General features: G+C 36.3%; 4 protein-coding genes across 6 annotated transcripts; 2 read left to right on the top strand and 2 right to left on the bottom strand.

Annotated features, from left to right (window-relative positions):
• The first annotated feature begins 861 nt into the window (after positions 1–861).
• On the top strand, positions 862–1692 carry LOC122300411 (FCS-Like Zinc finger 15). The gene is made up of 2 exons (XM_043111044.1): positions 862–1206; positions 1355–1692. The coding sequence occupies exons 1-2, from the start codon at positions 971–973 to the stop codon at positions 1569–1571; spliced, it is 453 nt and encodes a 150-aa protein (XP_042966978.1). The 5' UTR covers positions 862–970; the 3' UTR covers positions 1572–1692.
• Positions 1693–3652: 1960 nt separating this feature from the next.
• LOC122300414 (dynein light chain 1, cytoplasmic-like) lies at positions 3653–6911 on the bottom strand. Its single transcript, XM_043111049.1, has 3 exons — positions 6631–6911; positions 6406–6511; positions 3653–4002 (listed from the first exon to the last, which is right to left on the bottom strand). Exons 1-3 carry the CDS (start codon positions 6805–6807, stop codon positions 3920–3922), a joined length of 366 nt encoding a protein of 121 aa, XP_042966983.1. The 5' UTR covers positions 6808–6911; the 3' UTR covers positions 3653–3919.
• A 1711-nt stretch (positions 6912–8622) lies between these two features.
• LOC122300412 (Fanconi anemia group I protein) lies at positions 8623–14765 on the bottom strand. The gene is made up of 13 exons (XM_043111045.1): positions 13732–14765; positions 13087–13168; positions 12792–12983; positions 12658–12722; positions 12418–12577; positions 11934–12179; positions 11718–11834; positions 11407–11595; positions 11246–11327; positions 10160–11088; positions 9538–10039; positions 9249–9439; positions 8623–9139 (listed from the first exon to the last, which is right to left on the bottom strand). Exons 1-13 carry the CDS (start codon positions 14763–14765, stop codon positions 8714–8716), a joined length of 4215 nt encoding a protein of 1404 aa, XP_042966979.1. The 3' UTR covers positions 8623–8713.
• A 130-nt stretch (positions 14766–14895) lies between these two features.
• On the top strand, positions 14896–26307 carry LOC122300413. Of its 3 annotated transcripts, XM_043111046.1 has the most exons (8): positions 14896–15027; positions 15135–15201; positions 17395–17719; positions 19053–19094; positions 22181–22686; positions 24554–24595; positions 25039–25374; positions 25485–26307. In XM_043111046.1, the coding sequence occupies exons 5-8, from the start codon at positions 22534–22536 to the stop codon at positions 25863–25865; spliced, it is 912 nt and encodes a 303-aa protein (XP_042966980.1). In that variant the 5' UTR covers positions 14896–15027; positions 15135–15201; positions 17395–17719; positions 19053–19094; positions 22181–22533; the 3' UTR covers positions 25866–26307. The 3 variants fall into 3 exon arrangements, with proteins under 3 accessions (XP_042966980.1, XP_042966982.1, XP_042966981.1); XM_043111048.1 differs by lacking the exon at positions 22181–22686; XM_043111047.1 differs by lacking the exons at positions 14896–15027; positions 15135–15201; positions 17395–17719; positions 19053–19094 and having other exon boundaries at positions 20875–22686.
• The last annotated feature ends 696 nt before the right edge of the window (positions 26308–27003 follow it).

Genomic DNA, 27003 nt, shown 5'->3' on the forward strand with positions numbered 1-27003 from the left:
TCTTATTTAATATGCAGTACATGGACTATGAATAGAAGAATTTTTTTCATTTAATAAAAAAAACTTTTAAAAAATAAAATAAAAAATAAAATTTATTATATATAATCATTTTTACGTAATTCTTACAAACTCTGTTAATGAGATTGATCTAAACAGTTGTTTTCTATTAAAAAAATGATATAACTAATCATATTAGGGCTAGTTTGATTATTAAATTGTATCAAAATCAACTCAATTCACTCTAATTATAAGTTAAGTATAAAATTTAAAAATAATTATTAAATTATTAAATTCATTTTAAAAACTTTTATACATGAGACGTATCTTTTTCAATTTAATATTTTTTTTCATATAGGATTTGTAATTTTTGTTAATTTATTATAAAATATATTAAAATTATTTTAATATTTAAATATATTTTAAATGAGTTTTATAAAAGTTACTCTATTATCTCAATTTTTTATTATTTATAAATAATTAAAATGTAGACGTATTCTGAAAATAAAAATTTTATGTGTAATTATTTTTATGAAATTTTTTATATACTTTAATGATATAATTAATTATGTATTAAAAAAATTAATTCAGTTAATTATATTAACGAAGTGTGCAGAATATGTAAAAATATTTTACATAACATTATTTAAAAAAAAAAAAAAAAGTGAGTGAGGAACACTATGGTCGGCAAAAAAAACAAAAAAAGTGAAATGGAAGGTAAGGGGAGAGACGTGGCAGTTAATCAGCAAAGCAGTCAAATCGTTCGCTACGCCAATTGTCCTTATTACTGTTCCAGAGCTATAGGGGTCCCACTATCAACCCCCCCCCCCCCCCCCCTTCTCTCTCTCTCTCTCTCTCGCTTCTATTTAATTTTCTGAGTTTCATAAACCGAACCCTCTCTTTCCAGTTGCCACCACCACTGTCGCCGGAACTCTGGGCTCTACAGAGAGAGAGAGATATCAGAGAATGAGACATGGTGGGTCTGAGTGTAGTACTGGAAGCCCAAAATGGTGGTGTTAGCAAGAAAACCCCACAGGTTATCAACAAGACCGCCATGTTGCTTACCAACAAGCCCTTATCTCCTTCTGATCTCTCCTCCTCCTCCTGTAAAAACCTCCATTCTCTAATTCCTCCAGGACCCACTTTTCTTGACCAGTGTTTTCTCTGCCACGAAAAGCTCTTGCCTGGAAAAGACATCTACATGTACAAGTAAGACCCCCCCCCCCCCAAAACAACCGCCAAATCTGTCTGTCGGTCTGTCTCTCATGTTCTTCTTTGTTCTTTCATGGGTTTATTTGTTTTGTGTTAAGTTTTAATTTTTGTTGTAATATATTTTGGTGTATATGCCTTTATGCAGAGGGGACAGGGCATTTTGTAGCGTGGAGTGCAGGTGCAGACAGATTTTTATGGACGAGGAAGAGAGTCTTAGCAAAAAACACTGTTCATTGGCTGCCATGAAACCAACTTCTTTGTCGTCTTCGTCGTCGTCGTCTTCTTCTGCATCTTCTTCTTCCTCCACTGCTCGTCGTCAACGCAAAGGGGCAAAAAACCGAGCAGGCGGGTTTGCGTACTGAGAGAGAGAGAGAGAGAGAGAGTATTATGAAATTGAGAAAATGGATTTTTTTTCTTTGAAAGTGTAATCCAGTGTTAACCTCCGCTGATTTTGTAATGGCATTGATATCCTTTCTATTTTTATTTTCTTCTTGGTATGAAGCCGTAGAAGTCATGTGATTCATTACCCCCAAACACATCTCTGAGGTCATTAATGGTATTTACTATATATATATATATATATTTATGTGTAGTGCGAATAATAGAGATATGAGTAGAATTTTCTATATCTATAAACATATATAGAATTTTCTATATCTATAAACATGGTGCTGTTTGGGACGAGAATGTGTGGTTTATTCTTTGTAGAAAAGTGAGAATGCAAAGCCATTAATATTGTTTCCTCGGATGCTGGTCTTCAGTACAATTTGGAGGGTGAATGTGTAGCTAAGGTACCCAAAAGTAGAACAGTGCTTTAATGGAGGTAGGGAAGATGGTCCGCGATTAAGGAGAAACATCTATTGCTATATAAAAATAGTTACACTTTCTACTTTCTGAAATTCAATAGCTCCTGCATCCATACCTAAGACCTTGTTTGTCTGTTGCAAAAATGTCCGAATTGATTTTTCTTTTCCCTTTATTTTCCTTATCATCCCCCACTCTTGACTGGATCTGAGCTATTGAATTTGAACATGTAAATTAGCTGAAAAATTAAAATTAAGGTGTTTATAAAGCAAGTAAAACTCTATTGATTCTCTAGAATATTTTCCTAAAGCTATAGCATTTAAAAAAAATAAAATAAAATAAATGTCTTATATTAGTGTAGCGGTTACCACCACCTCTTCAACAATGTTCCATGCAAATGCATGCCATGCCATTCTTGTAGTTCTGGAATCAAAACATGGTGCTTGATTTGATAGGAACATATCCACCACCAGGAGTACTCTCTCTCTCTCTCTCTCTCTCTCTCTCTCTCTCTCTCTCTCTCTCACACACACACACACACAAATAGTGAGATTTATAATAGAACTTTAATGTTGATGTGAAAGAATGAAGTGTTAGTGGAATAATTCGTGCATGGCCCTGAATTCAGGAAGTTAGTTAGATTTAGCTGGCATCAACATGTGCAGATTCCCGAACTGGTTAGAGTACAAGATGGGGATACCCATCTGCTTAATTTATGCTATGCATTGAGTATAACTTGCAAATATACAAATTGGAGAGTGCACACAAAATCTGTTAATTATGGTATGGCTATCCTCTGCATGTACAGGAAAATGGATTCAAAACAAACACACTCGGGGTTTTCTGTTCTCACCTCACAACTTCACAAGGTGGGCCTGAAATAGTTGCTTAAAGCATAGAATAATTGGGGGACAGGAATTTGAAGTTTTGGACCATAGAATCTATACTCTCGGACGTGGGCATGCAGTACCTTAAAGTTGGAACATGGAACCCTAGAAAGAGTACCATAAGGAGGGAAAGAGGGAGAGAGAGAGAGAGGGAGGAGGGGGTGGGAGGGGGAAGGAGGTGCTTGCAATTTGTTTGTCTTTATGCTCTGTCACAAGTCCATATTACATCAGTGGAAAAGGACACAGGCAGTACTTGTTTGTCTCGCAAGGTGAAAATGCCTTTTCATTTCACTTTGAGAGGTAGAGAATGCTTTGGTTCTGTCTATGTGAGAACTCATTGTGCCACCCTTTACACCCAGGGGTATACGTTCTTCTTAAGCCACACCAAATCAGATTTACCTAAAACGGAATTATATTTACTCTCATTCAGCTTTTTGGAACCACGTATAAGTTACAAACATCAGTCAAGATCAAGGCACACTGGGTACAGTTATAAGCTTCAATGTCCAGGATATCTAGGAATACAAAAGCCATCAAAATAAGGTTTACATTTCAGGCTAATTAGCAATTCTCTAGACTGGAATATGGCTTAACAAGCTTTCATCGAGGTATCCTACTGGGTTGGCCTCACTTTTCTTTATATTTTTAGACCTAGGGGATACTTTTGCCACTACTATAAGCAGCAAAGATGGAAGAAGCCAGTCCATTCATCCAACCTGAATAAATTTTAACTTTAAAGTGGACAACAACAGTTAAACATAGATAAGCTTTGATACCCAATGCACTAATTCCATGTTTCACAGAAGCGTCGAATTGCACTCGAGTTGAGAACCTGCCTGCTATCCAAAGTTCAAAGCCAATTGAAGTTATACAGAATATACAAGTTGAACATAGGAATGTCCTGAAAAGGTTTGCATGCTAGTGTTTTCAATTAAATACAAACAGGTTCTAATTACAGTGTCCTAATCACACATTTGTCCGGATCGTTATCGCCATCATAATGTACGTCATGATGACAATCATCCAGACTTGAATAGCAAAACAGCCTTCTGATCCAAATAGAAATAGATGAAGTGGTTTGTTTCATGAGTCACATAGGAACCTGCACAGAAAACAAGTAAATATGTCCACACGACTCAGTTTTAAAAATAAGCAGAGGTAGTCCCAAGTTTATCAAATATATAAAACAATACCAAAATGGTAACAATAACGTAAGTGTATTTGCATTTGATTTTATACTGGTGAAGCAACAATGAAGGGGGTTGCTTTTGGAAGTCCAAAAATGTCAGGAGCTGGAAGGCCATAGTCGCTAATGGAAGCAAACCAAAGCACTTGCCTGTAACATATAGCATCCCCACACATCAACAGAACCTTGAAAATTAAGGGTCACTCTTATCTTGGTAACAGTCAGTCAAGACTTTGCATGGAAGCAGATCTGAAGCAACTACTTCAGTGCTTGTAGATAGAGGCTCATACTGAAACTGGCAGAACCGTTCACCCAGGACTACTGGAAACTTATAAAGGCAATTTAGAAGAAAATACACCTCACGAACTTTAAGGAAACATGATGAGCAGACAAGCTCAAGTCTCCCCAAGAAAGAGGAAACATATCGATTGTGGTTTCTATATGTCATGGCAGAGAAGATGACCAATGATAATCACCATATAATAATAATAACAATAATAATAATAACAATAATTAGCAAGTTATCTGGAAGACATTACTTAAACACCAACTCAGATTTGAGAGTTAAATATCACTTTAAATCAATACCTTTTTAATGGTAAATCAATATTTGAAATTAAAGACGTATCCCATCAATCAGATCTTTTCAAAAGACAACCACTATTCTCACATACAGCTGGAAATACTGAAACTAAATTTAGTTGCTCCAGTTAAAGAAACAAGGTTTGATATTTTTCGCACAGTGATTTTACAGTGTCCATGCAAATGCAAGGTTTAGAACAAGCCATGCTAAAACTGCACTACACAGAGAATGGCCCAAATTTTTTATTCACTTGGAGCTACTCACTACCAGCACTTGATTATATCACTCCTTGTCATGCCTAAAGACAATGATAACTTCAAAAATGATCCATAGTAGTACTAGAAATATAACTTACATAGAGATCTAGGCAGACAGCAGACATGCTACAAGCAGGGTAGCCTGTTGCCTGGTCGTGCTATCGCAGACCATATACAGGCTTGGATGGAAACTTTCTCTACTCAACATCATAGGACCATAGAAATAGCATACAGAGACACATAGGCAGACATACTACAAGAAAATCACAGCATGACAGTTGCATATTGCTGATGGTATATCACAACCTTATATGGGCTTGAACTGCAAGTGCTTATGATGTTTTCTACGATCTGACACAAATTCAGCCCCAAGCACACATCAATGTCAAGTAATGCAATAACATTCATTTCCCCCTCATTTATGAAATGGAATTATGATTTATTTTAACCAAAAAGTATCATTCAATGCCACTCCACATTTGGGGCCTTCCAAGCATAATTGCAGTATAGGATTTACGCATCATTGAACAGAGAAAAAGAAAAACCGTGGTTTCATGAACTGCAACAAGATCTGAGCTTGTTTTCCATCACACTGAGGATGCTAAAAACATCAATTGCAGGGTCTAGCAACGAGTAGGATCAAGGACTATGAATGAGGTAAATCCGAGGTCAAATGCATTTGGAGGTTTTTTAAACTACAGTTTTTCATAAATAAAATATTAAGATTTTGTTTTTTCGCACCAAGTCCAATGACATTGTCTCAGAGTTAGTTACCTATCAACTAGGTTCTGCTTTCAAACTTGCTACTGGACACTCAGAAAGAAAGTAAAGACAAAGGTCCAAAGCATGCCTAGATTCAAACTAAAGAGGTAAGGCCATGTTTAAACACTATTCAAATACAAATACTTTTCAATTTAAAATTTTCAACTTTTTCATCTAATCATTACCTAATCATTACAACTTTTCTAAACTTCCAAACAAAATACAAATAACAATTCTTTTTCAAATCTCAAAACAAAAATAATATTAAAAAATTATATTTTAACCATTTTTAATTTTATAATTTTTTTATTCAAACTTCTCTTATTTTTCAAAATCTCATAAAATATCTTTAACTCAAACCATTTCATTATTATTTACAAACTATTTCACTACTATTCACAAAATTTTCATTTTATCTCATCTCACCTCACGTGCAAACGAGACATAACCCCCAAATAGGTCAAAAAGATTCCCTTGAATCAAAATCAACCACTATATATATAAAAGTAGCAACCACATTCCCAGCATCCGATCATTAACTTGAGGGTAGATCTACTAGCATAAGTCATATCCCAATAACCAAAACAGAACTTAAACCACAAATCGATTCGATAAACATACCATCAGATAGAAAACTGAATCTGAACAAAAACCCAGAAGAAAACAAAAAAAAAAAAGAGACGGAAAGTGCAAAAATGGAGGAGAAGGGAGGGTTACCAAAGTTACGACCAACGATGCAGTGCCAGGTGGAGCCATGCCGCTTGTCGAACTCCTTCTTAATGTGCTCCGCAACGTCCTTCTCCACACCGTGCTTCTCAAATGCCTAATGGAACCCAATCCCACATTAAACACGATTTTTTTTTTTTTTTCAAAAGAGAAAAAGAAAAGAGCAAAGAACCTCAAATTTAAATATATAAAACTAAGTATCAGAGAGGAACTGACGGCGATGGCGGTGTCGATGGCCTCTTTCTGCACGTCGGGGAGCATGTCGGCGCTCTTGATAATGACGCGCTTATCAGGGGGAGGAGTTGCCGCAACCGAAGAGGGAATCAAATCGTCTGAGATCGGAGACTTGATCAACAGACCTCCCGCGTTGATCCTCTTGGCGTCTTCGTTCATTTTGCCTCCGGCTTTCCACCCTCTCGCTCCTGGCCCCTGTCCACAACAAATTACCTCCCTCCCTCTCTCTCTCTCTCTCTCAATAAGTACCCTTTTCGCTCTGGGTATGTATGGTTTTACTGGCTTCCATATGTAACAACTTTTAATAAGTGTGACCAGATATTTAATCTGGATAATAATATAATTTATTGGAATAATTACCGCAAATGTCTGAGTTCCTAAATAACAGTAAGTTATGTTTGATATAAGTTCAATGCATGCAATACCATTCAGGCATCCTGTTAACTGTTTATATAAAAAAAAAAATCTATAAACTATGTTTATAAAATAAAATAAAAATCTATTAACTACCGTATCATCATACTCTAATTTTACTATAATAATGTGACTTTTTTTATTAATTTTTGTATTTATTTTATAAAAAAAATATCTATAAGTAATGAAAAGTGTCACATTTATAAATAAAATGAAAGAATGATAGTAATGTGGTGTGTGAGCATACATAAATCACTTTCTTAAGCGAGAAATGTTATGTATTATCTTAGGATATGTAAATTTTTTACATTCTCTTTTAAGAAAATGGAACAAATTTGAGACCCATGTAAAAACTTAATTTAGGGGTGTAATGGGTCTAATATGATCTGATTTTTGACATATTTAAAATTGAATCGGTATATACTAATTTTAAAAATTGAAGAACCAATACTCAATCGATTCATCACAGAAATTAAAACTTTCGACTTTATCGATTCGGTTAAGTTCGGCCTAGTCTAACGGCTTTTTCTGGTGTAATTTTAATGGTAAAAATCTCATACAATTTTCTAGAGTGAGAAAGATAGCAAGAGTTGTACCTAATTATTTACAAAACTAAAAATACATATGATTAAATGTGTAGAAATGTATTTATAAAAAAAGAATATAAAATTTATTTATCCTATATATATATATATATATATATCAAAAGTAGGTTTATATTAATATTCATATTTAAAATTAAAATTTTATGTTATATTAATTTTAATATTTTAAATTCTAAAATTAAACTTTATATGTTGTATAAAATGTTATAGCTTATATTAAGATTTATAAAATTAATTTTATTTTATTCAATTATTAGATAAATAATAATATTTTTTAAAATTTGATGTTATATTAATTAGTAGTTTAGCATATAATATATATAATATAATATTTAGAATTATATATAATATAAAAATCCATATAAATAATATTTTATAAATAATATAAAAAGTAAAAAAATTATATATATATGAACCGATCTGGTATTATAAAATACAAAATCAGAATCGAATTAGTTTTGCAAAATTAGAATTGATATCAGATTGAACCAAGTTTATACAGGACTGAACACACATGTGCAGTCCGGTTCACCGATTTTCTTTTTATTTATTTATTTATTTATTCAATCCTAACCTACTTTGTCATAGTAAACTCCATTTTTTTTTTAAACAAAATATGCAAAACTTGAACATTCTAAAACTATATAAAAAGCCATCATTACTTGGGGGATTAGGATGGAGCCCTCTCTCGAGTCCCTTCCCAAGCATTCCCTATGCGCCTCCATATTTTGAAAAAAGCTTTATATTTTACCTTTTCAACTTTCAATTAAGTTGGTTTAAAACAAATTCTTAGTTTTTGTTGTGTTTTCTAATTTTTTTTAGAGTTATTTATTTATTATATAATTTCAATTTTGTTTTATATTTTTAGTTGAAGCGTCACCTTTGTTATTCGTTTACTCTTGGCGCCTGATAGCTCTATTCTGACTTAAACCTAACTTTATACAAGCTTCCATCCTAACATATAAAACATGTCTGTGACTGCATTAAATATATCATATTACATCCTCAGTTCCCTGTATAAGACATGTTACCACCTTTTGTTTTTCCTATGCTTCATCATCAGAGTCATGTACTACTCTACCTCTCTTCACCCGTTTGGCGCTGTGAAGAGCTTCTCCATCAGAGCCAGAATCCTCTGCAGCCATAGGATTACCAGACTTGGGTGATAATGGCTTCTCTGACTCGTTTCCTTCGTCGTCTTCAGAAACCTCACACAATTCATTTACAACCACATTTGGATCATCATGGTTTGAAGCATCTTCTTCACTGATCATCTTCTTGGGATCTAAAATTTTGAAATCCCGAGAAGTGCTACGTTTAGCATGCCTCAGTAAGTTGACTTTGCTCACCTTGCTAAGCCGGATGAGATATTTTTCATAATCTTCTATCTGAAAGATGAGGTCCGGGATGCATCTGTTCTCCCTCTTAATTTTTCGGATGATCCCCTTACTACTAGGATTTTCTTGTTGTTTCTGCAAGCATAATGAACAACCAAAACCTCTAAACATCATGAGCAAAATGACTAATGCAGTCGATGCTGGAGGGTGCAATTAAAATTTTCCAGAGGATCCAGAGTCATACCTTTTGCACCAGCATCACAAAGTTATATAAAGGAACTGTGAGCTGCTTGCAAGTAAGTTCTACAAGCTTCTGAAATTTTAGGCTGGGAAGAAGCTGTTTGCAACCTTTAGGAGCAATCCGCAGCTTTGACATCTGAGCTAAATGCTTGTAAAACCTTGCAGCCAATTTGAGCAAATGTTCTGCTTGAGTGTCTGCAGATGATAGCAATAGACAAAAAGTAAATTTCATTCAATTACCCAAACAATAGATTTTTCCATTTGCTACATTTATCAGTAAATTGCATACATACCCTTGACGGTCATCAAAACAAAAAATGATAGTACTTTCATCACCTCTTCAGCCATTGAATAAATACTTTCCTCAAAGGCCAATCCAGAAGCATGTTCCCCATTTTCATTAGGATGAGTATTTTTCTGAGTGACTAAAGCAAAAGTCCTTAGTTTTTTTGTGGCCCAATCCATATCAACAAGAATTGCTTCAATCAACTGCAGTACACAAGAACTTATTGCAGAACTTGTAGAATGGTTTACGAGGGGGTATAATTCAGACATCTCTATTGGGTCGACCATCTCAGATCCAGCAACTTTTAACAGCTCTGCAGCTATGTCTTGGGCCAATGCTAGATCGTTTGGAGGTGAGCTTAAAGATATAGCAAGCATGACAACAGCTTTTGCAACTTTGGAGTTCCTTATGCCACCACTTTTGCAGACACGAATAGCCCAAGCTCCATGAATGTTCTTCCACTTGCATGGCAATTTCTTCCCAATCATAAATATCATATCACAGATAACCTGAGAACAATATAATGCTTTAGATGGTTTTTTACTTAGAATTAGAACTCTGAAAACCAGCAAAAAAGCTCACTATAAACTGTGCATAAGGAGAAAGAGGAAGGTCATAATGCATTTTACCTCAACTTCACCAAAAAATGTAAGTGCAAGAAGCTCAGAGAACAATGGCTTCAAGATTTTCGTAACAAACAATTCTTTGCCTCTTACATGTTGATCATCAATTCTAGTAGCCGCTTCACATTCATCATCAGAACCAGAACACTGAAAAGTCGAAACAGAGACCATATCTTCAAGCATACCAGTCAGATTTGGGCTACACAAACTAACTATTATCAGTTCCTTCAAGCAGACAAAGGCAAGATGGAAAAGCTCCCTTTGATCCTCAACTTCTTTTTTTCCCTTAGCTTCTTTTTTATTGTGATCTGTCACAGACTTCGTTAGAGACTTGAGCAAAAAAATCAATTTCAGCAATTGGGGCCCAAGCATCTTGATGTCCCCATAGATCAAAGTCATCAACGGATCTTCTTTTTCCATAACAGGCAAAGACTTTGCATTACGAAGGAAGGCATTCAAGACAAAAGAAATAATCTTAGAGCCACATTTTGATGAATTTCCTGAGGATGACTGGCTACAATTCTGGTAAGCTCCAATACTGTTGGAACAGTCGGTATTATATAGTTTTAGAGCTGTTTGCAATAGCTGATAGATACTTGAAGTAGACAAATACGGAATTCTTCCTTTAGTCACTTTTGTGTGGCCTGAATCCATAATATTGGGTGTATCATGAGGTGCACTTAGTAAATTCCCTTTTCTGATGCCATTACTCTGTCTTGATGTACACGTGTACTTATCCAATGAATGATGAAGGTCAAGTAACCCGATAATCTCCTTTTCAAGATCCACCTTCCTTATCTCTGTTGTTTTCTCCATCTCATTGCCAATAGTATTCAACACCACTTCAATTATTCCTGATAGTATTAAAGCACAACATTTGCTGTTCTCTTCTTCAAGATGTTTAGACCCAGCATTCTCAATTTTGCCAAGAACACCTGATCTGACATTTAAAGAATAGAAACTAGTAAGGACCCTGGAGATGTCTTTAAAAGATGAGGGAAGGGAACAGATGAAATTCAACACCCTTGCAAGAAGCTATGTTCGGGAAAAAGATGTGTGTGTGGAAACTACATTCAGAAAAAACGTACAAACCTTCCAAATTCTGATTTGTTAGAAACTTTCGAATCTTCAAGAAAGCACTATAGAATGACTCACCAGACAAATTCCTTCCCACCTGCAGTAGTTTCATGAACACTCAAATGTAATAATCACTTTCATGGATTTTGTCATCGTTTCGACACTGATTACTATACCTCATTATCTTGTGAAAGAGAGAAACCCAAACATGCCCATGCAGATCCAGAAACTCCAGTTTTGCCGGGTGGCTGAAGAAGTAGAATCCAAGAGACACAAGATAGAAGGCAATCTAGAGGCTCTTCAATTGCGACTTTGCCACTCTCTGCTTTAACACAACTCCTAATTTTAAGTTGAACTTCTGTGTCCTGCGGATATAAAACTTTGATGTGAAGCGTGGAATTCAATACATTCACATATTAAATAAAATGCAAGATGCATGATAAGAACCAATATTTGGGCTTGATAACTGGAGCCAACAAGTACTTACCTCCCCGAAAAAACAAAGGAAGTGAGGCAGCAGAAAATCAAAGATAGAACCTGCACTTGATGGGTCCATCAACACGAGCTTCACAAGCCCATGATACATAAGTTCTTTGACCTTCGCCTGTATATAGCAATCCAAATATCATAAAAAGCATGGTTCAAATTGAAAAAGAAAAGATCAAATCAATATTTAAGAACGTGGGTATGGAAAGCATAAAACCTGCTGATAAAGACATCTCTGCAGCAAGCCACTCAGCTCTTGAAAGAGACCTTGCCCCAGGCTGCAAGGCATCTCAGCTTGCTGGCTGCAGCTGGCTTGGCTAGATGAATCTTGAAAAGACAATGGGCCATCTCTCTTAGATTGCTTTTCTGCCAGAATAAGATCAATAAGGCCACTAGTTGCGGCGATACGAACTGTCTCTTCTCTTCTAAACATAGCCTTACGCATGACCAGAATGGTGTAATCCTGCATCATTAAGTACAAGAAGTAGACAATAATACTCTAATCCATTTACAAGGATTAAAGATAATTTCTCAATAAATGGGTCTATATTATCTCTGAGATCAATCTGAGGTATATCATTTTGCCTTTACAAAACTAAAACTATATATCAATGTCTCTATGCTCAGGCAAATTATTTAACAACTTCCTATCACAAGTGTTATATTGTTATTCTTTAGGTACTAAACATGGAAGACAATACCTGAAGATCATGGCTGAATTTGAAGAGAGGCAATAGTGCAGTAACAAGGTAAGCAGCGACTTTGCCATGCATGAAAGTGAAATAATCTAACAATTCCTTCAGACGGGAAACATGTTCCAACATGGGGCAAGGATAAGTCTGAATAAGATTACCAAGCAATCTGCACATAAAAATTATGATCATGCGAAATGCTTCGCATGAATCAAAACAAGAGTTCGCATTTGATGTAACTGCAGTTACCTCATGATTGGCATGCTCTGCTCAGGCTTCAATGAGAGAATGCGAAATTTACATTGCTCAATAATCTGAAACACATTCGCCTAATCAACCAACATTGTCATAAAACAAAATAAAATTATGCTAGTCATTCCAACCTCATTTCTTGCCATATCATAGACCTCAAACAGAGTTTTCAGCATCTTAATACCAAGGTCTTCAATGCCCAATAGATCATTAGAATTCCACAGCTCTTTATTGCCCCCCTCTTCCACTGATTCAAGCAACACGAAAGCAAACTTCAAAATGCTAGGCACCATATGCTCTCTTCCGTAGCTGCTCTCATTGACCTAAAACAGCAGAAATAATGTATAGTTAAATCATCTTAAATTGTACATAAATGTAAAGTTACAATTCTGCCAAAAGAATAGTTGCGAGAGAAAAGTAAATTACGGCTCTTAACACAGCCTTCTCTACTACTTTGGTATTTTCTAGATACCCTTCCTTCAAATCATCTGGCAGCCATTTACAGTCTCTGTACAACAAGGAAGCATTCACAAAAATGTTACTGAGATGTAATAAGAAACACAAATTTACATTTCGTGTACTGGAACTGCTTGATTATGTTTCATTTCAAAATATTGACCGCCTTCGAAAATGAGCCAATTTGTTTGATTTTAATTGACAGAGAAAAAACATTGCTGCACCATGCAGAAACGCCTACATAAGATGTTGAGATCCTAATTTCGATGCATAAGTGAAACACATAACCACCAAAGTACTAGTTCTTAGATCCCACCCGACAGTCCCAACGGTGATCTTGCCATCTGCGTACGTTCCCAAATAACACCGATTCATCTTCATTCCAAGTGAACACATAGCTACAACAAAAGCAAAACCTACGACTTATAACAAAAACAAATGTATTCTTTAACTGAAGTCATAAACACATTGGAAGGTGTTAGTTTCAGAGGGACACCCAAACATTCATCGAGTACCATGCCCTTACCCATTACTTCATGGATATGTATGCTTTTACAACCCCAGTTTCAAATTGTGCTAAAATTGTAGTAACACGTTAAAGACGTTCGGCCTTACTTGGTAAACTTGTAATCTCGATAGGCTGTGAGCACCGCAGTCTTTAAAATGCACATCGAACTGTCACCGAGCCTTCGAACCCTAGCCACCGATAACAAAACAGAGACCGTAAAATGATTGAAAGCTCGAAAATCCGACCTAACAAGCCCCATCACCTCCTGCCCCAACGACGGGTCCTGCTTCACCGCGAAATTCAGATGAAGCAACACGGTTCCTTCCACTTGCCTAATTATCGAGCTTGTCTTCGACCCCGTTATAGACCCGAAAAACATCACAATGCCTTCGATCACCTCCTTCTTGATAAACCCCTTGGACCCCAAGACCAACAATTGGTACACAAGCGAAGGCAAGTCCTGCAAGTTTGCGCACTTCATTCCGACGAACACTTTGTCCAAAAACTCTCTCCCCCTCACCTTATCAATAAACGAAAACTCCCTCACTAGCGAGACCATCTTCAACAACAAGCTATTGGACCAACTACAATCAAGCAAACGATCAAACATCATGTTAGCGTAATCCCCACCACGCAATTTCTCCTCCTCCGAATTAAGAATCAAGTCTACAGACGTCGGAAGGAGATCGAGGATCTGGGTATCGTCAGAGTCGTTGATAAGAGGCAAATACGAGAGAATTGAGTCGATGACAGGTATGAGGGAGGTGGGTTCTACGTGGTGGAGGAGGGATGTGAAGAATTGGAGGGTTCTGAGGGAATTGGGATCGTGGGGAATGAAGAGGGAGGTGAAGAGGTGGATGTAGGAGGAGAGGAGAGAGGATAGGAGGGAGGAGAGGGAGGGGGTGTGGGGGGAGATGGAGATGAGAGAGAGGAGGGAGACGGTATATTCGGAGACGGCGAGAGAGGGGGAAGGGGAGGAGGAGCGAGAGCGGAGGAAGGAGAGGAGAGTGGGGTGGAAGTCGAGGGAGAGGAGCCAGGAGGGGAGGGGCAAACTATTATGGGCGTGGCGCTGGGCCAAAAGGACTACATCGGCGTCCGTTGGTGGAGTGGTGCCGTTGACGGTGTCGGCAGCAGTGGACATGGTAGCGATGGTGGTGGTTTGGGCGAGTTTTTTTTTGTGCAGTGGGCGGGGATTTGGGTTTTTATGGGTTTTTGTATTTTGCGCGGGATTTTAATTTTTGGTGCTTCGATATTTTATTATTAGTTTAGACAAAGGATTCGTATAGGCTCTCTTACGTTCAGAATTATTTCATACAACTTCCAGCGTACGTTACCCCGCGCTCTCCCCTCACCCACTTTGTCTCATCATTTCAGCCCACCACCACTGTTCGGCGCCATCTCAGGTGAGTCTCTCTTCTTCCCTCTGCCTCCCACCCTGATTCTCTCTCACAATCTCCCTCTCTCTTTCTCTCTCTACATGGGTTTTGAACAAAAATGGTTACGTTTACAGTTACAGCTACCGCTGTCGTCGCCATCTCGACTCCAGCGTCGCCATACACAGCCTCGGTGAACCTCTGGTAAGCCCCAAAACCCTTCATCTCTCTCCACCCTTGCATTTGCCCTAACTTGTCATGTACAAAATCCCTAGATTATTGTCCAGCGACAATTCCTTCCAACATATAAAAACTTGCCTAAACTGTACTTAACAAACCAGTTTCTGCCATCTGAAACCCAAAGGACCACATCACCCAGCTTCATATTCAAATATCTTTTTGCAAATTCTGATGGTATATTCTGAAAATAAGAAGAAGAAATCTTAAACAGGTTAATAAAATCCTCGTTTAGTACAGAACTGAAAAGATTTGCGGTTTTGTTTAGAAACAAAGCATCTCTGCACAAATTTGTTGTATCTTTTAAAAGTAAATCATCTGCAATTTGAAGGTGGTAGAACTTGTGATGATGAAGTGGGTTTCAAATTGAAAGCTTACCAAACACCGTCCAAATTGCACATATGATGGTTGCATGACAACCATAAAATTTGGGTTTGCATGACAACCATGTATGATTAAGTCTACATTAAAAAAAAATGCAGCAGAACACATCAAACACACACAATTCTTGTCATGCATTTGAAACCCTTAAATTTGGGTTGAGACTTGAGACTTTCTCTTACTTTTACTGTCACTTGATAGAACACTTTGTTTCTTTAGAGGCCAACAAAACAACAAACTCTTAATACTTGCTATAAAAGCTACCTACTTAACTAGTTTAAATTTACAAACCGAACTGAAGCGGATAAAATAATTTTCCTTTTTGATTTTGTAGTACACAGTAAATTGTTTAAAGTAAGGGGTTGTTTGGATTGAGAGAGCTTTTCAACTCATTTTATCTAATCATTATAACTTTTTCAAACTGCTACACAAAATATAATAAACAATTCAAAATTTTCAAATCCCAAAACAAAAATAATATTAACAAATAATATTCTAACAACGTTGTATTAAACTTTCAACTTGAAATGAGATGAGATGAAAGTTGAATAAAATATTATTAGAATCTTATTTTTGTTTTGAGACTTGAAAAAGTTGAATTGTTTATTCTATTTTGTGTGGAAGATGAGAAAGTTGTAATAATTAGATAGATGAGTTGGGGGGACATTTGTATCTAAATTGGGCCTAAGTCTTGGCCAAAGTTTGGCCAGTACTAGTTGTTATGACAGTTCTAAACTTTGGAATTTTAAGAACCTAATGGCTTTAGAATCCCTCTGCTCTGTATGTTTAGCATCTTGCAGCAAAACCAAAATAAATAGTTCTTTATTTGATTACAAAACAGTAGAAAATTCTTTAAGCAAATGGATAGAAATGAATATGCTTACAAGCTTCCCATTTCATAGAGAATCTGCAAGAATTATCTTGAAAAAATGTGGAGCTTTCATCGCAACTTCTGGACTTTGATTGTCTCTCTGGCCTTGAGAAGCCACTGTTAAACCTGAAGATTTCCAAAGTAAGAATCAGAATAAGTGTAGAACAGCTTATATTAACAGTGCCTGCATGCTGGGTGGTTGTGCTCAATAAGGGTTGAAAAACATTTCCTTACTGTTTCCTTTTTCTGTCGTGAATTTAGCATTCATTTCTCACCAGATTCTCATGTAACACCTGAATGTAGAAAGCGTCCCCCCATCAGCAGTGTTTCAATAAATACATATATCTATAGGATAATGATACTCCACTCACGGCTTTACAACCTATCTACCTCTCACGTGGTTTTTTTTAAACAAAATCACCGAATGAGAGCTCAATCTTTCCCTTATTCTTTTGTATTTGATTTATCACTAGCGTGTGAAATTAAGGGCTCGTCTGGGAGATGGGATGAAACACAAAAAAACTCAAACCAACTCGTATGGGAAAACCAACTCAAACCCCAAACCTGTATTTCTATTTATCTCATCTCATCTCAGTATATCTCTCTGTCTCAACCTGTTGAAAAACCACATGTGACCCTCCCCATCAGACAGTCAAGTATGCCGTTCTCCCCATCTGCCTCCCTCCATTCAGTTCAACCACGCTGACGCAAATGCCAATGCTGTCTGCCTCACTCCATTCCATCCAAACCCAACTCCAATGCCAATGCCACAGCCATATCCTCCCTCCATTCCGTTTGGCCCAACGCCAACGGAAACGCTGTCTGCCTCCCTCCATTCTCCCAATTCCGTTGTAGCCCACTCCGTTTGGTAGCCCATATTGATTTGGGGATTTTTCTTCATGGTGCAGTCTCTGTACAGAGCAACGCACATCGTGCTTGGAAGCCCACCGAACCTGCAAAGAAGATATACACTGCATCGCCCAGGAGATTCGTCTGGCCTCTGCCATCTGCACTGTAATTTTGGCATAGATTGGAGATTTTGGCAATCTTTTGAATAGACCTGGTTTGGCAAGTTGTAGCACAAACACCATTACAAATACAACATGCCCAAATTGAAGAAAGCCACAACTACCACCACTTGCAAGCATCACAGCTCCGTCCCCATATCTTGGTGAAAAACGTCGTCCCCACCATACCTTGGCCTTCACGGGTCCAAAGATGTGCTCGTACCAGGTAAGCCCTTCTGCCCTCCCATTTCAAATGATGATCATAACGCACTCAATATTATAATGTTTGATGTGGTACATGCGTGTTGCTTGTCCATGAAGGATTCCAGATTTTGGTAATTGATAGAGATTTTGATAATTGGTCATATGAAGCAGTCTGTGAGTGTTTGTGTCTATGTTTGAATGGGGATTCTGTTTGTGCCTTTGTGTGTCTGAAATATGTACAAAGTTGAATAATTGATTTATGTATTTGTATTATGCTACTCTTAGGAATTGTTTGGTTCTTTCTATTTTTCGGTTATGATATGCTTTTATGGTTTGAGACGTGCTTGTTTGGTTCTGCCCCATTTTTTTGGTGCACTGTATAGGGTGAACTTCACCAGTTGCTATGTTATGCATTTAGCTTGTTATTGAATTTCTGTATTATGAATAACCAAATAATACAGAAATTATTATCATGCTTGATTACTGTACTACAAAGAGCCACATGTATCAATAAATTGTCATTGTTTAGTGCACCACTTCTTTCTTTCTCTTCTCCTTAAAAGGTTATTGTTCAGTGCACTCATGAAGTTTGACTGTTTAGTTTAAGGATATCCATGGGTTGTAAGTGGTTGCTGGGAAATTGTAGGAACGGGCATCAAAATAAAATTTGGAAATATCGGCATGTGGAGCTTGAGAAATCAAAGGCTAGACTCACGTTATCTTTAAAAGAGATTCTTTTTTTTTCCCCACAGTTCCCATTTCCTTTTTATTTCCCTGGTTTTCTTTGCAACCAAACAAAAGGGTATAGCTTTCTAGGTGTTAATTTGTGTTTCCGCATCTATTGTTTAAATTGATTTGGTTTGGTAAATGGTAAGCTATATGTAACAGCAAAAACTAGATGTGTTCTGTTATTTGCTGCTTATATTACATTACACGTTTTTGCCTATAAATAAGAGAAAAAACTAGTTGTGTTCTGTTATTTGCTGCTTAAGAATCTGAGAAGCATATTTTTCCACTAATATGTGAGAGTTTTCTTAGAGAGATCCAAAACTGATTATGTAGTAATTCTACAAAACTTCAGGAGTTTTTAGGCCTTCTGGAAATGATATGTGTGTTACTTTGCTTGTTTATGTACTTGTATAGTCAAATGATCTATTTGGTGGCCTGGAAGGTCAAAAACATTTGCTCCTTTATGTTCTTGTACAAAAGGGATTTGTAATACAGCTTTGTGTGTCTTACATTGGCCTGAATGGAGTATTTTGGATTAAACTTGGGAAGCATTATTCTTATTTGCATCGGTTTTTGTTCTACCGTGTTTGCTTCCTATTATTGACTTGCCTTACCTTATGTTGTAGCGTTACCACTTACGGTCATCCTCTCGTGTTCCCCATCGGCAGGTATGACCTCTTGTATATCTATTAAATTTATCTTTGCTAGTCCTATTGTCATGTTTTGAATTTGCTAGCTGATATCTTGATGTCCACACTGTCAATGCATATTGTTACTATGATGTTTACAATGCTTGTTATATCTTATAGTTGTTTTTTTCAAAATATTTACTTTTATTGGTTTCAATGTGTTGCATTGTCATATTGAGCATTTATTAGCACCCCATGGATGATGCTAAAACCATCCGTAATCGTGACCTATGGAACGATGGTTTGGAGGATATCCTTATTGAGATATTGCATGGGGAAAGCTTGAATAGTACATTGAGGTAGCGTTTTGATGTCAAGCATATATGAGTTTATCTTAGATATGTTTGTACGGATGAAGTCAGTCTATCCCCAAACACAACTTATTTCATGTGAAGTGTTCTCATATGTCCTCATCTGTTTTCATCACTGTTGAATGACACGACATATCCCTGGCCTGGCAGAGGGGAGAGAAACACTCTCATTCTGTAGCCCACCCTATCTCTCTTTTCCATCACCCACACAACCCTTCTTCCCCAAACCTAAGCCTTGCCTTCTATGTTCTTCAACGACAGGTGGTTTTGCTCTTCAATTTCCAATTCCATCATCCTCTCCCCATCAACGTGTGCAGCACTGTTCATACCTGTCAATTTGTTCCATCATTACGCGTGGTGTATGTTTAGAACCTGTGTTGTAGCACTGTGAACCTGTGCACTTTGACTGCAATCAATATGCTCGATGGATGTCTGGGAGAATTGTTGCTTTAACCTAGCCACAGCCTGAACCCTTGCTTTGTCACTTGTGAATCTTAGCTTTATTAGAGCTGCTGTGAACCTGTGGGTTATTGACTACTTCCTTTACTATCTTGCAACTGGCGTGGGCTAATTGGGGGAGATTCCACAAATGTCCCCAAGGGACCAAGTTCCTCTATTGCTATAAATCCAGCATGCCCAAAGCAAGAATAGCCACCACCTCCATTGTAACATCCAATATTTTATTTAAGAATTTTTTTTTTTTATTTTATTATTACCATAGTTGTGTTAAAAAAAAAAATTCATTTAAAATTACATTTTTAAAAGTATGATTTATTCGTTTGAAAGTTTTCCACAGTGCTTGGTCCAAAAGATTTTGACCTTCAGCCGATTTCTTACATTTCGGCCTTTAGCTGCTTTCTTCGTTCTAATTCTAAGTTACCAACTTTCACGAGAAATCTTCACTGTTATAATTTTTGTTCCCATTCCCTCCCACCGACTATGTCTCACAACTAGATTCCCTAGTATAAATTTATCTTTCTTCCTAGTAATTTGAAGAAAATATATGAAGTCAGTCTATCCCTAGCGTAAATTGCTATGTTGGATGTAAATGTATTTGTGCTTAGATGTTGATATAATTTGATGTTGAATATTGGTTTTTGATGTGAGCCAATGATATAAATGTATATGGCATGAATGTATATGCTCAATGTATGTATAGGGGTGTGCCAACTTATATAAAAAAAAATGAATGTATAAGGGTCTAAGTGAGTTGGTTTAGACCAGAAAAACTGATCAGACTGAACTCTAGATTGGTCAGCCTCGATTCCATAAATTGTGGACTGAAAGTCTGAAACCATTCAGTCTGGTCTTGGAGTCTATAAACTTTGGACCAGACCGAACTCCTATATATATTTTAAAAATATTTTTAATAATTTAATATATTATTTTTATATAGTAATTATATAAGTTAATGATGTAATTTTTATTTAATTTATTATCATTGACCATATAAAATATTTTTTTAATGAGTTAATTACATAATCTATATTAATAATTCACTTAATTTTAATTGAGTAATTTAAATAATTTTTTATTAATTTATTTTCAAAAATAAAAATAAAAAAATAATTGGGCTAGACTGAACGGATCATACCGAACAGAAAACTACCGGTTCGGAGAAAATGATGGACGGTCCATCACTCCCCTAGACCGGACCGGACCGGACTGATTTACACCCTATGAATTTATATGATTTTACAACATATTGGATATAAATGTATATGTTGAACGATTTTACTTCCTGAGGATGTAAATGTATATGCTCAATGTATTTACTTTGAAGGAAAGAGACAAGAACTTTTTGATGAAAGGGGTCTGAACTTGAGGGAGAAAAGGAATATAAATATACTAGAAATTGCTGATGAATAGAGTTCAAAGCAACTATTGTGGTCCTCGATCGTTGGAGTACTCCAAGTCCAATGATAAATATTACTGGTAATTATCAAGTAATATTATTTTTTTGGGTCCCCAACCAGTGGTTACGTGGCTGAATTTACATGAATGCAATTGTTTCAATTGTTCCCATTACATCACTTACTATTGTTGTAAGAAGTCCATCAAACAGATTGATGGTTTTCCAACTACAATAGGTTCCATCTCAGTTTACCCACACATAGCAGCAACCATACACCCTGCACCTGCTGGTATGAATCATATGAACTTCTTGTTGAAAGCTTGAATCTTTTAAACAGAGCAGTAAACAGCTATCTTAATACTTGCATTCTGTTGAAATCTTACATATCCAACACAACAAAGCATATAGTAGGAAAATTTTAGAACTAAAAAATTCACAAATTTGTAGTAGATATAATTTTTTTTAAAGGTAAAAAAAAGTGTGGTAGAAATAATGACCATGATACCATGCAAGTATTATATTACAGATAGAAGTTTCCTTCTGGATTCCATTGAGAGGCTGAGATCTTGAATGCAAAGTTGGTTATAACCTTTGTAGATACACATTATTTATAGGTAAGACTTTATTGATGAAAAAGTAAGGCCCCGTTTGTTTCTTAGATGAGATGAAAATTCCAAACTGTGCGAAGAAGAGTTTTGCGTAACCAAACAGACATCCGGGCATCTTTATTTCATCTCATCTAAGTTCTGATGTTTTCAACAACTGTTATAATATCTAATAGATAAAACAGTAAAAAGTAAATTAAAAAGAGAGAAAACAGTGAAAAGCACTGTCTTCACTGGTTGTCGTCCTTGTGTCTGCCATTATTATTATTTTTTCTTCTTATTTTGAAAACACAGCAACGCCTCATTGCGGCCTTCGCCCCAACCAAGAGAAACGACATCCATTTTGCAATAAACCACCCTTGTGCTGCCTCTTGTTCCTGTGTTGCACTCCAGCATTTCCAGCCCAAGCATTGATACAAATGCACAGCGTTGGGGGTCGACCGGGACCTTGGAGCTAAATAAAAATGTATTTCTACCATCTGAGGATTTTTTCTTCCCTGTTGAGTTAAAATTTTTTTCCCTCTACACAATTTTATAGTTGCAATGGTAGAGTACTATAAATTTCCCACGCCTCTGAACTTATCTAGGGGGGAATCTGTCTTTCTCGATTTCCCTTATCAAAAACAGTCTTGTCTATTTCTTTCCCCATGCCAAATTCCTCCTATAATTTCAAAATGACCCCACTTAGTAAACCCACCATCTCCACTGCCTCGAAGCATGGCACTGGCGCCCCTAGGACCACCATTAAATGGTGCATATTTTTTGAAGCCACCACGACTCCTAAGACGCAATCCTTCAAGGTAATATATTTCTGTGCACTTAGTAATTATGCTACTACCGTTTGTTTGATATATATTTGATATTTTTATAATCTTATATTTTTATTTAGTTTGAACAAATAGTCGATTTGAATATGAGATCTATATCATTGTGTCGCCTGTATATAGATAAGAGGATAATCGTTACCCAAATTTTAACAGACGTTTTCTAGGGTTCTATCACTCTACATGCATTGATAGCAATTACAAACATCTTTTATTTGATGTAAATTTTTCAAATTTAAGAGATGTTTGTACATAAAGTTTTTGAATACAAAGTTGCATGCGAGAATTTGGTTCAAGTAATACAAATCTTGACTTCTCTGATCCTAGAATGACTTTCAACTTAGGCATATTAGTACTTGCAGAACTAGAGTATGCAACTCTACTTGCCTGCTTCTTTAGAGCTAGCATGTCCCATTACACATTACAATAATAACTCCATTCTCATATAAAACATGCACACCCATGGCCTAAAGTACTCTCTACATATAAGTATCACTAGGACATGTGTAGTGTTGTAGAAATTTATACAGGTAAAATACTATATATATATATATAGGGGAATGTGTCTCAGATTTAGCTTTGCTAATTTGTTGTTGAACAAGGAAATATTTTACAATATTTCCTCATTCATAAATACAATATTTTTGTTCCACACTATTGAAAAAATTAAAAGGCAATGAGGAAATCTATCCTTCCTTGTGGGAAATGTAGAGCTAGCTGGAGAGATTACTTTCTTGGTGGGGGCAGAGACCATCATCAAGAAAAGTAGACTCCCCTCATCTTCTTTTGGTTCTATATATTTTATTGACATAAATTCTCTCAATTTATTAAGAAACATTTATAAGCAATAGATCTATTTATGTAATAGATCAATCCTAGTTTACTTGAAAAAAGAATAGAGGGGAAAAAAATATTGGCAAAATTTTCCTGGGCCATAAACTTATTTTTGCCCAGCTGGACTGTACTTGTAATTGCCCTTTTGGTAGGCCACGAGTAGTTTATGGTTTGGAATTCAAGAAGAATCTTGTGCCCATGAAATATTCCTCCTATAGGGACTGAGACTTTACCTTTGGGGATGATTATCTATATATACACACACAGAGACACGTAGATATAGTAATAATAGCTAGCTACTAGCACCATGCAAACATAAAGAATGTCTAGTGGGGATGAGTAGTAAAAGCTGGATTTTCAAATGTAAGACATGAGTCTGTCTGGTTTCCTCTTAACGGGCATATGGAGATGAGTAATTATATATTTTTTGTTTTAATGATCTGCAGTAGAAAATCAACATCTCATTTAGGGGAAATTTGGGGGGTAGAAATGAGAATTTTGAGTTTGAGATGAGAGTTTAAAATATTATTTTTAGTATTATTATTGTTTTAAGATTTGAAAAAGTTGTATTGGGATTTGAAAAGATTGAATTATTTTATATTTTATGTGAGAATTTGAAAAAGTTGTAATGATAAGATAAAAATTCTCATCTACCAAACCTGCCCTTAACAAGCAAGCAGCTAGTTAGCATACTTAATAATCAAAGTAATCAATCTATCATTGGAAATAAGGAAAGACTTGGGGATTGAGATAGAGATCTACTTTATAGATGATCGCTGATTGGCTTTATAATCACTTTGCAAAGCACATTATTATAAACTTGAAAACCATTACTATTCTATGCTAAAAGTAGGCTAATGTCCATCGTGTATTTCATTCTTTCCAGCCTTTCAAGCAATTATTTTTGGCTAGGGACATATATTCATTATTATTATGTTAACCGCTGTATCCATCAGCTTTAAGTATAGATTTATGCAAACTTTTTAACTTGTACTTTTTTCGATTATAGCCATACCAGCTACGCTCCTACCAAGAAAGGCACCTACCAAAGGTATGAGTTGAAATTGCTCATTTTCACTTGTTGGATTTTTTGCTATAATCTTGTGTGTTAATGGCAAATGGGATGATCTTGGATTGATACGATAATATTTTGCAACTTATTATATTTGACTTTGCATTAGCTATCTTTTTCTTGCCATTCTTGAGGAATAATTTGTTGCTGGATTTTTTTGGGTAAACTTGTATGCATAATAGCAATATTGGGTCACTTATGATATATATAGATCCAAAACTACATTCCTACACTTATGCTCCATATTGCTGGATTATTTTACCCAACTGCCTACCTACACTTATGTAGCTAGATTATTTATATTAGGTTGATTAATGGCAACTAATAGGGTTGTTAGTTAACCAACAACATTATTTCTATACTCAGAAAGGAATTTCTTAATCATCTTATGTATATATGTATATTGTTACTATTGGCTTTAGCTACTTCACATGAATGATCCAGAAAATGCACACATTGATCGTAAGCTTTGGTCTGATGAGATGGAGGAAAAGTTGATCGATCTGTTGTATGCGGATGCCCTTATTGGTGTAATAAAGGTAGGGAGAATCACCTCCCAGGACCATGCTACTTATGCTCAACGCCTGACAGCGATGGGCAGAAGCAAATATGATGCTAGTCAAATTAAAGGCAAAATACATAGGCTCAAAGGCAAGCAACGCCTTTTCTCAGACCTAATCAGCCAAACTGGCATGGGTTGGGATCCAGAAACCGGAACGGTCATTGCTAGTGATGAGCATTGGTCCCATGCTATTAGGGTAAGTACTTAGCCTTAGTATTTGAACAATTACGAAATTTAGTATGTCAAATTGAGTTGATGTATAGTTATCCAATTAGAATATTAATAATGCTATTACGTTTTTGTTAGGTAAAATCACAATGGAAGAACTTTCGCCATGCTGGCTGCCCTAAATACGAAGAGCTATGCACTATTTTTGGGGTGTCCGTAGCCACTGGGGCACATGCACATGCGCATGCGTCAACTCAACCACTCCTAACTGTTGAGGAAGAGGTCCAGCGTGATGAAGATATGCACGCTCGCACCAATGTGTGCCGTCGCATGAATGTGGGCAATCAAGATGGTGTGGTGATGGACAATCCTGAGACGGACGCCTTGTTCGGATGTGGGCAATCATCTGTGTCTTCGGGCCAAAATCCACATTGCCGAAGGAGAAGGGCCACCCCTAGGGTACAACAAGAGATGTCAAACTGTATGTTCGAGCTAGATCGGACTTCCATAGTAAAATAGAAGCGCTATGAGGAAGGGGATAAGGCTTCAGGTTCAAAGCGTAGTAGAAGCACACATAGTTCCAAGAGTGATGCTCATTTTGATCAACACACTCAATGTGTAAAATTATTGCAAGAGCTTGAACCTCCACTGCCGACAGAAAATTTTCTCCGTGCTTACAACTCATTGATGGATAGCAAGCATCAAAATGGCTTCCTTGCATTGGAACTTACAAACAGGAGACATTGGGCCATGAGCCTTTGATAATATCACATCCCGATCAACGAGATCATTTGGATTTGAGAAATCCTTCTTGTAAATGATGATTTGCCACTAATCTAGTATAACAATCAGCATTCTCTCCATGTCTTCATTTGGTACTACATAATATGTTTTGTGATGCAAGCATTTATTTTCAAAATTCATGTCAATATGAAGCTGATTATAGTTCCATTTTCTTCAATGTATAACATTCATGAATTACATAATAATTGCAACGAGGAAGTCCATTGGAGAATCTGAAATTTGAACTCAGTCAATAGAGATCTTGTAAGGTGGGTCCAAAATTCTGAATGCTGTTTTGGGTTAAACTAGTGTTGAGCAATGATTGTTAGGATCCTTCCCATCATTTTCTTCATCACTTCAACATGTGTTTGCTTTGATGCAATTTCGCTCATTGCATTTAGATTTTTGCAATGAGTTAATTTATGCAATTCGCTCGTATTTTATATCATCATTTATGGTCAAGACTCAAGCATCGCACTTGAAAATATAAAACGTTGATTCAGTTTCACTTGAACATAATGTGTACAATGATTGCTTTGCTTTGACCATTTTCTTATTTGCTTTGTTTGTTGCAATCATATTTCTCACGCTTATCCGATAGTTCCTCGTACAAGGTATATTCATTAATGAGTATAAATACATTTTATTTGTTTGTTTACTTGCATGTACAGTTCGATTCGTTCTATGTTATATTACATGCATTTAATTATTCTACGACAATTGTTTTTACAGTAAGCATTTACCAAGAATGTGATGCATATCAATATGTTTTCATATGGCTTGAAGTGCATTGTCTATTGTTATTGGTATTGTCTATTGTTAGTATTGTCATAGTTGCCCATTAGCAAGATACCATGGATGACGCAGAGGCCCT

Source organism: Carya illinoinensis, chromosome 2 (genome assembly GCF_018687715.1).
Source record: "Carya illinoinensis cultivar Pawnee chromosome 2, C.illinoinensisPawnee_v1, whole genome shotgun sequence".
Classification (NCBI taxonomy): Eukaryota; Viridiplantae; Streptophyta; class Magnoliopsida; order Fagales; family Juglandaceae; genus Carya; species Carya illinoinensis.